At 41.6% G+C, this 13,635-nt stretch overlaps 2 protein-coding genes across 3 annotated transcripts; one reads left to right on the forward strand and one right to left on the reverse strand.

Annotated features, from left to right (window-relative positions):
• Positions 1-53: 53 nt before the first annotated feature.
• On the reverse strand, positions 54-1,568 carry cldng (claudin g). Its single transcript, XM_027163797.2, has 2 exons — positions 1,421-1,568; positions 54-788 (listed from the first exon to the last, which is right to left on the reverse strand). Exon 2 carries the CDS (start codon positions 766-768, stop codon positions 142-144), a length of 627 nt encoding a protein of 208 aa, XP_027019598.2. The 5' UTR covers positions 769-788; positions 1,421-1,568; the 3' UTR covers positions 54-141.
• A 534-nt stretch (positions 1,569-2,102) lies between these two features.
• Positions 2,103-13,432, forward strand: znf654 (zinc finger protein 654). 2 transcript variants are annotated; one of them, XM_027161772.2, is made up of 9 exons: positions 2,103-2,263; positions 4,790-4,935; positions 5,042-5,123; positions 5,273-5,408; positions 5,517-5,719; positions 5,826-5,962; positions 7,080-7,218; positions 7,773-11,673; positions 12,373-13,432. In XM_027161772.2, exons 1-9 carry the CDS (start codon positions 2,150-2,152, stop codon positions 12,381-12,383), a joined length of 4,869 nt encoding a protein of 1,622 aa, XP_027017573.2. In that variant the 5' UTR covers positions 2,103-2,149; the 3' UTR covers positions 12,384-13,432. The 2 variants fall into 2 exon arrangements, with proteins under 2 accessions (XP_027017573.2, XP_027017584.2); XM_027161783.2 differs by lacking the exon at positions 2,103-2,263 and having other exon boundaries at positions 4,809-4,950.
• Positions 13,433-13,635: the final 203 nt, after the last annotated feature.

Consider the following 13,635-nt stretch of genomic DNA (forward strand, 5'->3'; position numbering starts at 1 on the left):
ACAACACCACCATCTACTGGATTAAAAAGGGTCACTCACAGCTGCTACAACAGTGAAGGTAAGATTTTTATTTACAGAAATAAAGCACACTTAATTAAAAAAAAATAAAATACAAAAAGCATGTCGGTGCTAAGCATAAGCTCAGACATAAGCAGCATGTGCTCTACTTGTTTGAGATGCCGGTTTATAGTGGATTGCTTGCCTTCCGCCACTTGGACAAGAACTGCACATAAGCCCACCGCCAATCATAGTTAACGCAGCAGCCCCCCAACAGATAAAGATGGATGCCCCAAGCTCCCTCTTTTGTGACTGGGCCACCAACGGATTGTAGAAGTCACGGATCACTGCATTTGCCATCCAGCTGGGGGGTACAAGACTCAGAACTCCTGCAACGAGAAATAAAACTCCAGCCACTGTAGCTACCCTGGTCTTGACACTGCTTTGCTCCAAGCAATTTGTGCACTTGTTTCCAGCTATGCTAGCAAGTATGGCCAGCAGACTGACCAGCGGCGCAATGACGAGAATGGCCCGAGAGGCCTGAAGGTCTGAAGACAGAGCCAGCATCGAGTCATAAACCTTGCACTGCATTTGGCCGGTGCTCTGAACCACACAGGTCATCCACAAACCCTCCCAGACAACCTGGGCTGTAACAATGTTGTTGCCGATGAAAGCAGTCACACGCCATAGTGGAAGAGCACAGGCTAGGATGGTTCCCAGCCAACCCAGCACTCCCAGTGTGGTACCCAGCATCTGGAGCCCTGCAGACATGGCACCTTTTCAGACTAGATCTGGAAGAGGAAGACAAGTGATGAAGTATACAAGTTAATGCCAACTTCATGTTCTTTCTAAAATGAAACCAGTTGCTCAAGGGTCTTATAGTGCACATCAGAGAGATCACACACCCCTGTCGTATACAAATATCAAAAAGCATAATTTCAAAATGTTAATGCCACATTTTAAGCAGAATATATTCAAACAGCACCTGGGATAGAGGAATAGATTGGGGTGCTGATGGCAGAGTACAGAAATCTCATTAAACTGGTCATATGCTGGATAAAAACAGTTACAGGTGAAACAGGGAACTACTTAGATATGAAAGGTGAATGAACATTTTAAAGGAAAGCATACAATCAAGTTAACAGTTCTGTCTCAGTACCGAGGAAATTTATTTTTTTTAAATTATATATATATATATATATATATAAATAGCGGTGAATAAATAGGCACAAAATCAATTGCATGAAATCATGGAAGACAAGATTGTTTAAACTGAAAGCATTTACATTTGTCAATTTTTCAGTGTAGATGATAAACATTTTTTTACACTTGGGTCTGGAAAAAAAACAACATGATGATTTTAAAGTTTTTCCTGGTTAACACTCGATGAAACACTTCAGCATCTATGAAGGCAACAACTCACCTAGAAGCTTTGACTCGTTTACAATACCAATAAAATCCAACGAATAAAATCAAAAACGCTGCAAATCTTTACTAAACTTTAAAGGAACTAAAACCACAACCGAGTAAAGTTATGGGGCCAGCTATCACAGCTTATATATAAACCTGATGGGGCGTCATGCTAATTTCTCATCACTGATTGGTTAATATATAAACTTAATTAAGTCACGTGAAGACTACAATCATGTGATATAGAAGTCCTTAGGTGTAAATAAAAATGAAGAAAAAGTCAATTAAAAATAGCAGAAAGGCTGTGTAATGTATAAGGTTACAAGATTAAAAACGTTTAATGCTAAGAAAAAATAATGTTTTAAAATACATGTTTGAGATCGACTACTTATATGAGTGTTTATTTATTTTTTTTTAAAAACATTGCTGATCAATTTTTTAATAAAAAACGAAAAGCTGTCGTTTATATAAAATAGATCTGTTTTTTATTTTATTTTTTTTATTATTATTTTTTGGGCCAGATGTAGCCAGAAAAAAAATTAAATCCCCTCTGCCGACGAATCAGAAGCGCTGATTTATATCGCCGACATGATTGTCACGAACGCGGTCCAATAGACACACGAATCAGCCTGAGATGTTGACAGTCCGTGGCCCAATCGGAACGCTGGTATGACCCATCATGTTCGGTTGAGCTTAACGATAGCGGCTGTATGTGTTGTACGCGCTGGGTTAGACAAGCAGTATGGCGGAAGAAGAGAGTGAATTGGAGTTGGACAGGTTTAGAAAAGAATTACAGAGTTTGTTAAACGACGAGTGCGGACTGCAAAGCAAGTCGTATTGCTCGAGATATTGCGAGGTGAGACAAAGAGAAAAAAAAACAAACCCACACACACACACACTGATATATATTTACATAAGACAGAGACAGCAAAGCTATCGGTAATGCTAAAGCTAATGCTAATGCTAAAGCCTTGATTATCAAAGTGTAGCTTTGCTTTGCTTTTGCTTTGGCTAAGCGTACTAGCATACAGGCTAGCTAGTGTGCTACTCTGTGGTAACCGTTGTCAGCAGAGATTCTTCCTGTACTGTGTGTGTGTGTGTGTGTGTGTGTGTGTGTGTGTGTGTGTGTGTGGACTTCTTTTAGCTAACGTATCTATTTCTTTCAGTTCGAATCTGTTCTCACAGGGTTGCTTGTGAATTCCAACCAGTTAGCACATATGCTAAAAAAAATTCGTTCAACTTTAACGGTTTTGTATCAAGCTAACGGTGTTAGCATAGCATACTAGCTGCTAGGTTGAAAAACAAAACAAACGAATCGTAGCTTAAATGAACTGTAAGTAACTAACTGACAAACAAACAGACAAACAAACAAAAAAAGCGAGCAAACTTGTAATATAAGTGATGTATCGTGTAACGCGATATAATGTATGAACCCAAATGTGCATTTTTGGGTACAGCTTAGCCGTTGTGTATGTTGTGTTAAAGAGTCTTCACTTCATTGCACACTTTAGTTAATTCACTATTTAGTGTACACTGGTGACCCAGTGACCAATGAAATGTTTTTTTTAATGCTTGTAAAATCTTATCTACTCTCTAAGCTCTGTGATGTTTCAGTGTCACATTAAAAGCAAACAGTTCACTTTGTTGATTTTCTGTGAAGCCTCTAGTCATGTTAAACAGCCACGTTTTGACTTCGATACAACTTTAAACCGACACCAAAGGTGTGTTAGGGAGTGTTTGTCAACAAGCATTAATTCCACAATGGTTTGTTTATCTTTTTTTTTTTTTTTTGCTCTTCACAGTCGTAGGGATGTGTGATACGAAGACGGATAACGTAGGATGATTGAAAGATGACTTTGGTTAGATTTGTCCTCTGTTGTCTATACGTAAAAATCTTTCAGCAGTAGGTTAAAGTCATACAAGGGAAAATAAAATGAGTAAAAGGGTGGTTTAGTGTGATACAGAGTGAAACTAACAGGCATGAGCCTATGGCAGATCAGAGACACTCATTTGTAAAGTACCAGTCATGAGTTCTTGTGGTTATTGATTACATTCTGTAAACGTTTTTCGTTAATTATAGAAAAAGTGCGAAATATGAAATTAAATGAAATTGGGGCATAGAAGCCTTTATCACCACCACGTAAATCATTACAGTACAGTGGAATACCTTTCTTTACATATCCAAACTAAGGAAGTTGGTCAGAGCACAGGGGCATCTATAAGCACCTTTGTAGCAGGGAGGGTAAAGGGTCATGTTCAGTTGCCCAACAGTGGACGCTTGGCAATACTGGGGCTTTAAGCCCTGACCTTCCGATCAACAACCCAGAGCCTTAACCACTTGAGCCACCACTGCCGGCGTATCTTGTATGTAAGATATCTTGTCATATGTATAACTTGGTAGACATCGCTTCAAGATGTGAAATAAATAGTTTTGTTAAATAAAGGTTGGAGGCTTGTTATGATCTTTGCAATGTTTACAAATGACTGAGATGAGAGTTGTCTATTACCTTCAAAGTAAACATCCTTTTTAATGTAATCACATACGACCCCATGCCTCTCCATCAATGGATAAATCAGTAGCCCAAGTGCAAGAACATTGTATATCTAATTGCATAATTGCATTAATTTCTACGATAGCAGCTGCCAGAGAAAGTAGAAGCTCTACATGTTCTTGACTTCTTGAAAAAGTCATTATTTATATGTTTAAACAAATTGGTTTGTTTGTGTGCTACTCGTGGTTCACATCTCTATTTGTAGGCATGAAAAGAAGACGTGCTGAGTAAAATAAAATGCAGCGCAAAGCTGTTCCGCCAATAACAATAGCTAAAACAACATAAGGGCAAGCCATTTGGGGGTGGAGTGGTAGCTTAGTTGTTAAGGTGTTGGACAACTGATTGAGTGGTTGCTAGTTTTAACCACGGGTCACTTAAGAGCAAGGCCCTTAACCCTCAATTGCTCATTTGTATAACTGAGATACATGTAAGTTGCTCTTGATCAGTTATATGTAATAAAGTGTGAATAAAATTCAGTTTTCAGGGCCGTTATCAGTCCTTTTTAAAGGATCCATGTGAAATGTTTCATTCAACAGTGTGTGACTGATAGCACAAATGTACAAATTGGAAAAAATTGTATGATCCTATTACTTTAGTATCTGTAGCAATAAGGAAGTGAGGATCATGACACCCTTACAGGTAATGCTGAAGTTAAACAGTGCGGTAAACCTATAATCTGAAGTCCAGCAGGATTCCAGGTTTGGTTTTAAACGTTTGTCTTGTTACTTTTTTCGTACGCTTTTCTTCCTTTTCTAATTTCCTTTATTTACACTCTGTACTCATTGCATCCGCTGCTTCTCCTTGTTTGTTTATTTATTTAATTATTTAAGCTGGTCGTGGAATACACAAGCCGATGGCAGGTGCCTCTCCCACAGCTGCAGGTCTTGAGGAGCGCCCTGTGTGCGTTTGTCCGTGGTGCAGCCTCCTTCCCGTCCGATTGTGAACACGTGCGCTACACTCTGAGCAGTCTGGCTCTGTGAGTATAAACTCTGTGAGTTCTGTGTTTAAAACTTTAAAAAAAGTGAGGGGTTTGGGTGTGGTTGTTAAAGTCTATGAATAAGAAATGTATTCCATTATCACAGGAGCGTCTTCGAGCTGCTGCTGTTCTTCGGAAGAGATGAGTTCCCCGAGGACCCTCTAAAAGATATTCTGGACTCGTTTCAGGTAATTGCATCACCTATAACCTTTAGAGATTCCTTCACAGGGAGCGTTATTAAAATTGGTTTTAATTCGGGAATTTCAGACAGTTACGGTTAACGCGCCGTAAGTTACGGGATGATTTTTCTATCAGTCGTGTGCTTTTCTGTGCGTAGGAATGCCACTCAAGTCTAGTGCGGTACCAGAACGTGTACCTGCTGCAGGTTATTCACGTCATCAGAGACGGAGGGCCTTGGTCAAGTCCTGTACTGGATGGAATCCTGAAGGAATTTGAGCAACAGCAAGAAGACGGTGTGTTCTGATTTCATTTTGATGTTTGCTTGTTTTTCTGTGAACACTTCTGAACGCAGCAGGGGAAACCATTTTTGTCTCTATGTAACTCCTCCGTTTGCTCTTCAGTGGATCGCTATCTCAGCTCTGAGGTGCCCATGTTCTTCGAATTGCGTGTGCGTTACCTGCTAGCCTGCGAGAGGATCCGCGAGGCCATGGCGTTAGCTCTAAAGTGCAGTCAACACCAGACAGCTGGCCGTCTCCTGTTCTTTAAGCAGGCCTACCTCTGCTGTCTCTGGAAGTCCTCTCAGCAAGAACGCCTCTTCACTGAGGTGTGGTGTGTTCATGCTCTCTGTTCACGATTATTTCACAACGATTCGATCGTTAGGTAACGCTTTTTTATTTCCTTTTTTTTTTTTACTCTTCGTTCTTGTGAAGATGGAGGAGATCGACGGAAAAGATGCCGTGGAGATCCTCTGCATTGCAGAGAATGAGGAAAAGGACGAATTGCTCCTGGAGCTCAGTAGAGGCTTCCTCTTGCAGCAGCTCAAAAATGGAGACATGTATTACCTTTGGTAAGTCCCAGAGTATTTTTCTTCAGCAGCAGCTCAGACCTCAGATCAGTCTTGGTGGTCGGTGGTGGCTTCCAAAAAACATCTCAGTCGACTTATAGTAATTAATCACAGATTTACATCTTTATGGATTTACAGTTATCCTGGTTGTAAATAATGTTATCTTTTATTTATTTATATATATATATATATATGTATGGGTAGTTGACAAATGACCAAGAAAAAGTACTTTTTTTGGAAAGCATAACTTTTTAAGAAAAAATACATATTTGTGGAGTTTTTTTCATTTTCACCATGAATAGTTGAATGGTGTCACACCAAAGGACAAAAAACTTAACAACTTCAGTGGTCTTAAAACATAGTAAATTATTTAAACAATTCTGAGAGAAATACTTACCATGTGCACTTCTCATGGCCTTCATAGGGGTCTTCAGTCACATGACCTTGAGTGGGGTCTTTCAATTAAGTGTAGTTGTCCATGATATTGCCCAAATTAAAATTAGGTTTTTACATAACACCAAAGGACATTTTTTTCTGTGACAAACTTTATGAAATTCCTACACTTTTAGAAATGTATGTATATGAAAAGTGATGGCCACTTAGTGAAATAGACACTTGCACAATTATGCCAGGAGTGTTCATTAAGATTTTTAAACATTACATTTCATAAATAAAGAAAATAATATTTATGAAATAATGTTGTCTACCGTCACACCATAGCATTTACATAACCATTTACAGTATTCTAAATTATGAAAATGTGAAATAAATTGTTTTATCTTCTGTCACAGTGAAAAAGCCATGTCACATCAACTACCCATATATATATAATGTGTGTGTGTGTGTGTATATATATATATATATGTGTGTGTGTGTGTGTGTGTGTATATGTGTATATATATTTATATATATATATATATAATATATATATATATATATATGTGTATATGTATGTGTGTGTATATATACGTGTATATGTATGTGTGTGTGTGTATGTATATATATATATAATGTGTATATATATATATGTATATATAATATACACAGTATATTAAATACACATTTTGTTGGCATAAGTTGCATCATAATTTTATCTAACGAATATTCCTGCTCTCCTCAGGGATCTGGTCTTCATATGGTGTAAACTGTACCTCAGAGTGAAGGCCAAGGAACACTTTCTGCAAGAATGCAAACTGTTGCTCCTGTTAGCCACCAATGTGAAGGCAATCTTCCCGTTTATGAAGGTGATCATGTCTGAGGTATGTAAAGGCACAATCTATGCAAAAACCATGCTACTGCTGATTTCTCAATTATAAGGTGATGATTGTCAGTAACTGCAGCTCCGGCATTCAGACACTCGTCCGAATCTGTTCTACAGTAACGGCAATAACAAGAGTCCATAAGGAGATGTTTGACATTTTATGGAAAGAGTGTCAACATTTTTTTTTTTTATCAGGAACAAGGGTTTACACTGTCAAGTTCTTAGTCTCTGAGACTTTGTCAGAGAAATAAAGAGAGGCTGGTTAGGGGCCAAAAGTTTTTAGGTGCTGTTGTAGCTGTACTCTGGAAGAGACTAAGAATTGTTTCTCAGACGTTCCACAATATTAAATGTAACTACAAGTAGATAAAATGTGTGGTGGTGTGTTTCTTAATTAATGAAGCTGTTTGTGTTGTAAGTAGAAGAAAAACAGTTGGTTGTGTGTTAATCGTGCCTCTATAATAGCAAATGACTTATTCCTTACCTATATACATAAAGCCTTGCTTCGCTTTGCCTTTTGCCATATTCTTATTAGTTTATCTCTTCTGATTTCAGCATTTGGGCAAAGAAGGCCTCACATTTTGCATCGAGCTCTGCGCCCAGGCCCTTCAGACTGACCTCAAGAACGACCCGGCCACCAAGTCTCTCCTCTACAAAACCATTGCCTACCTGCTTCCCAACGACCTGGAGGTCTGCAGAGCCTGTGCGCTACTCGTGTTCTTCTTGGAGCGCACTGTCGACGCCTACAAGACCGTGTTCTTCCTGTACAACCACCCAGACCTGGAGTACCACCTGGACACCAGTCCCGTTGGGAACAACGTGCGCTTTGAGGTGATTCAGATCCTGAAAAGGGGGCTGTTCTTTGACCCGGAGTTCTGGAGCCTTCTGAACATCAAAACAAACTGCCTGAAGCTCATGAGTGACGAGGTAGCCAGAGCCGCCCTCTGCGAAATTATGGAAGAGGATAAATGGGCGCCTGGTTACTGCGTCCGAGAGCACTGCAAGTGCCGCGCTGAGCCGGAAAGGACCGTCATCAGGCAAGAGACAAAGCCTGGTAGTAGAGACAATCAGGAATCATCGACAGTGGAAAATAAGGTCAGGAGTCCTCCTGGCGAACCGTCTTCCGATGCTCCTCAATATAAGAAGAGAGGGAGGAAACCAGGGTCACGGCTCACAAAGAATCTGGAGCTGTTTCCAGTCCGGCGTTCCTTCAGGCAGCTGGATTTGGCACAAAATCATGCCAGACAGCCGAACAACAGATGTCAGAGGTTCCTGACTCGGCAGGCAGAGAAAAATATTCTGAAACGGCGAGGCAGGAAACCCCGGTGGCTCCTGGAGCAGTTAGCTGCTATGGGAGAAAACAGTGCTCCTGGGCAACGTAAGAAACCAGGGAGGAAACCAAAGCTTTTCAGTTCACTAAAGGACATTTTAGTTGACACGCCGGTCATCGAGATCACGACAGAATATTCCTACCCCGACAACGAAGTCGAGCTGCCCATCGACGTTCATGAGCGGGTTGCGTCCAAAACAGCTTCTTCCACAGCGCAAAGTTTTGAGCATCCACAAACAACGCCTTGTATTAAAACTCTGAACTCAATCCTTCTTTTACTCGCAGAAAAGTCTCCTCATTCGAAGGGAGGACATGATGACTTTCAGCCACAGGATGTTACTGTCATTATTAGAAAATTCCACACCTACGCTAAAGTGCCTGATGAAGAGGAAAGCCCTTCGCTTAACCGCCTTACGGACACTGAACTGTTAACAGCTCAACATGCCGAGAAACAGGAAGACAGTTTTCAGTCTCTCGAGCATGTAAAGAATCCTATCGATCTGGCGGAGGGTTCTAAAATGACCTCACTGAGTGCTACTGTAACACAGGAGATCCCTGGTGTTCGTGATGGATCTGACCTGCCGTTACTTTTGCCTGTTGAGCAGGTTGTAATCCCTGATGGCAAAATCATTACAGAGGCCAACGCTCCCAAAGATCATACTGCTAGTCTTGCAACTGACAATTTTCAAACGCTGGAAAACACCCATGTTGTTTCTAATCTCGGTAACATGCCAGAAGACGCTACTGATGTTATTTGTACTACGTCTGAAAAAGCAACAGATATTAATTCTACCTCTGACAATACACCTAATACTACAACCGAACTTGCACCCCAAAGTAAACTTTCTACCCCCAAAGAAATCCCGGACACTCATGAAAATCCCCCCAACATCAAAGAAGCTGTTGACACCTCAAAAAATATGTCCGCAGATGAAGTTCTTAAGACTCCTGCTGCTATCGCAGAATCAGCGAAACCTCAAGAACCGACATCGCAGCAGAGCACAGAGGCCGAGTCGTCTCCGAACAGTAACTCGTCTCCTGTCTGCGCTGCTCAGACTCCCGTGCAACCCAAACACCAGTGCAAGCTTTGCAATAAAAATTACGAGACCCCCCTAAGTCACGCTTTATGGCATTACAGGACGGAAAAGAAATGCATGTTCTGCAGCAAACTGGCTTTGACCCGTGGAGCCTTGCAGCATTTCCAAAAGCACATAAAGGAGTTGAGCAGGGTCGAAGGTCTGCCCGAGACCAAGAAGTGCGAGGATGTGCCCGAAGGGTCCAGGAGCCCCAGCCAAACCATTCCAGAGTCTCCGCCAAAGAAAGCAAAACCTGGATTTGCACAAATCAAGTCAAGACTGCTGATGAGACTAAAACTGACAAGGAAAGCTCAAACTCAGCACGAGGTGGAGAAAAGCTCCGATAACGGTGGACCAGCCATGAACGAGGCAGACACAAAAAATCCAACATCAGTACCAGAGCAAAAACAGAGCAGCGTGAAGGATGATAAGCAGAGTGTCCCACAGGAGGTGATAAGATACCTAACAAGAGGATCAGTCAGGAAGTCTGAACACAAGGGAAGGCTGCGTCAGATGAAACTAGGCAGAAAAGCAAAGGCTGCAAGAGCGATGGCAGGAGGAGATCGGTCAGCGCCCAAGGACGCTTCTGTTCACAGGGTGAACGGAGCGATTAGGAAAAAACGAAAGATGTGGTGCCTTCAGCAAGAGGGCAGCCTTGCAACCGAGAAAAACCTGCTACCACCAGGAAAAGAAGAGAATAAGACCGATGCAGAGAGATCGGAGAAGACGATCAGGAGTCATAAAGTCAATTACGATATCAGGGCCAAAGCAGACAAGACAACCAGCAATAATACCGAAGGGAAAAGTGAAAATTGCACAAAAGCAAAGGTACTAGAGGAACTGAGAGTGAAAAAGAAAAAGCATGAGGAGGATAAATCTGACGTTAAGGCAGCAAAAAAACGAAAGAACGAAGAAGGTCTTTCATCTGTTAAGTCGACAAACACGGTGGAAGAGAAGAACTCCGTTCCAAATGTAGACAAACAGCAAACGAGTACCAAGGACGAGTCCAGCGAGACTTCCAAGGTGGTGCAAAAGAGGAAAATCTGCAGCACTCCTGCAGTCAGCTGTCCTATAGACGGGTGCACGTTCCAAGCCATGCCAGGCCCAGTACTCTCTCATGTTCTCATACACCACCCGGGTGACACGAAAGCCCTCGAGTTCTTCTACAACCTTGCCACAAAAAAGTGTCTGTTTTGCGCCAGAAGGATTTGGACTCCTCAGCATTTTTTCGACCATGTTGTGTCTCACCGAGGGAACCTCAAACACCCGTGCTACCACGTGTCCTGTCAAAAGAGGTTTAAAACGCGGATGGCTGTGGGTGATCACATGGAAAAGGACCACAATCCTCTGAAAGCAGGATGCTGCTTCCCTGGGTGTATGGTGCAGTCTGCCAGCCTTAAAGACTTGTACAGCCATGAAAAGAGTCATTACAAGGCAGTTATACTGAAGAAGGACAAAGCAGTGGACAAACCCAGCCTCAGATTGGCAAGAGAAAAGACTACTCCAGAAGCAGCAGCACAACAGACACCCGAGAGCACAGGGACGGAGCCTGAAACTCTTCCACCTCTTCCACCGTCTCCTTGTCCTCCTCTTCCTTCTCCTCCACCACCGGGTGAAATTATGGCACAGACAAATACCCCGGCGCCTGTAAAACTAGAAGAAGAAAAGCCTTTGTTGTTAAATAAAAGTATGGTGAACTACGGCAGCAAGACCTCCCGTCTCGTCAACGGTCACGCGGACCACGCACAAGAAAAAAGCACTAAAGCGGCCCCCGCAGTTCCGAAAGAGCAGGAACCGAAGTACGAAAAAGTGGCGGCCAAGCCGTTCAGCAGACTTCCTCCTTCAGCGTACCTTGACGAGCTGTACCTTAGCATGCCCAAAAAGTGGAGGGGATCCCAAGCGTGTCCCGAAGGCTCCGATACAGATAACGTCATCCCCATCAAGAGACCGAGCTGCTCTCGCTGTAACGCGGCCTTTGACTGCGAAGAAGGACTGCAGCTACACCGGGAAAAATGCACATCTCTCTTTGGCTTCGATTCAGATGACGAGAGTAAGTGCAGTCTGGAAACGTTGCGAATTATATAAATATCCATTTTCATATCATAGGACATTTTGGCCTAAAATATAGGTTTCGTGGATAATATTTTTAACATGCTTTTATCACCTTTCCCATTACCACATGCTTACTTGCCCCTAAATCTTTTCTTTTGTGTTTTTATGTAGCATTTAGGGAAATTCGAGCTTTATCTCTGTGCTAATCCATAACATTGAAATTTACAAAATAAATACATTACAACAGCCGAATTACTTGCATGATCACAAAACATGAACAAGCTTCGATTTTATCAAAGCATTCAGCAGGTGTTCAAACAGTAAGCACCGAGTTGTCATCATGAGCAACGTAACTCGATACGTTTGTTCAGCTGTGGTCTATAGATCCATGTCATTTTTTTTTTTTGGCACAAACTTGCCACTTGAGCATTATTTGCGGTGGACCCCACATATCACTGCCTGCAGCCATGTTCTAAATCCTTATTGCTGATCGTTCAATATACAAGTTTGTCCGTGTATCCTGTTTATTGCATTACTTTGGCAAGATAGCGAGAGTCTGCGTCACTTGGGACATTCAGCAAATGTTTCTTCGCTGTTAACGTTTCAGTGTAAACTCACTTTAGATCTTGTAACGTAAACAGAATCCAAAGCTGTTCACTGTGTTTCTTTCTAACTTCTAAATTTCCACTTTTCTCAGATGCCTTCTGAAGAGTGGAGCCTGTTTGCAACGCTGCTGCGAACATTCAAAAAGAATGAAACCTTGAATAAAAGGACCTTTTTTTAAATAAGAGAAGGTGGGAAGCGGAGCCTGTCTGACCACCCGGACACGTCCCCGCGTCAGTTTCTTTACTCTGAGAAATTTGATCGTAATTGACGACTACAGTAGAGACTCATCTGCTCCGATCCCAGACTTTGTGATGCAGAATATCACCTCCAATCACAGACACCACTGTGGATTTGCAAAGTGCGCTCGGGTAACAAGCTAGCGACCGTGCAAACTTTTTTTTTTTTTTTTTTTTTTAAAGATTGCTGCAGTATTTGATGAAAATGTAACTAGGTTTTATTGGTGGAGGTCATGAGGATGCTGCCTCAGCCTTAACTGTGACTTGACTTTTGCTTCAAGACGTGTTACGGCATAGACGTAATTGCAACGGCAAAGGAATCTGGAACAATTCCAGCACACTTTGGGGGAAAAATATCTGGTTATTTCTTAACTTTGTCACAGATTTTATTAACATTTATTCTCTCAAATTCAGCCATCTCACGTTTCTTGTACTCCACTAAGGAAAACTGTTGCTCAAGAATTTAGATCTATCTACGGATTTGTCTCGCGCGTATCGATGCCACAGAAGACGAACAATCAGTGTTTTGCTGAAAATTTTTAATGAGGTAGAGATGAAAAAAAATTATGTATTAATCTATCTTAAAGCAGTTTTAAAAAGAATGCTGTGGCAGTGAAGCAACCTCTCGTCATTAATGTATATATGTTTCTAAAACCCTTCTCTCTCCTTCACTCAACCAGCCAGAACGAGGAGAATTAAATGTCTCAGAATGGAGGCATGTCTGAACTGTTCTACACCAGAGCAGTGATTTACTAATTTAATTTATTCTTTTCTTTTCTTTTTTTTTGTATTTTATGTAAATGTTTGAAAAGTTTGGACGGTATATAATTGGGATGGGTTAATATAGGGGGTTTATATATCAAGAGTTTTTCTGGCCTACAAAAAAAATAATGATTAAACATGTATGAGAACAGAGTGAAATTTTCTTGGTGTCTATGTGGGGGGGGCAAGAAGAGAGCGCATGCGCAGTGCTGTTCCTGCTCTTATTCATTCCGTCCACTAAGGGCGCTAGCTACACATAACGGTTTATTTTGTCGGTTACGTATCAAACCGCGAACTAGTGCACTAGGGAGTCTGTTACAATGTAACACACCTAGGGCACTATTTAGGCACACTAG

Source organism: Tachysurus fulvidraco, chromosome 18 (assembly GCF_022655615.1).
Source record: "Tachysurus fulvidraco isolate hzauxx_2018 chromosome 18, HZAU_PFXX_2.0, whole genome shotgun sequence".
Classification (NCBI taxonomy): Eukaryota; Metazoa; Chordata; class Actinopteri; order Siluriformes; family Bagridae; genus Tachysurus; species Tachysurus fulvidraco.

Bases quoted from the DNA above. Each gene is read 5' to 3' on its own strand.
- znf654 (XM_027161772.2), top strand. From the start codon at position 2,150: ATGGCGGAAGAAGAGAGTGAATTGGAGTTGGACAGGTTTAGAAAAGAA. The intron at 5,720-5,825 runs GTGTGGTGTGTT...GTTCTTGTGAAG, and splicing joins AAGAACGCCTCTTCACTGAG to ATGGAGGAGATCGACGGAAA. The intron at 7,219-7,772 runs GTATGTAAAGGC...TTCTGATTTCAG, and splicing joins TGAAGGTGATCATGTCTGAG to CATTTGGGCAAAGAAGGCCT.
- cldng (XM_027163797.2), bottom strand. From the start codon at position 768: ATGTCTGCAGGGCTCCAGATGCTGGGTACCACACTGGGAGTGCTGGGT.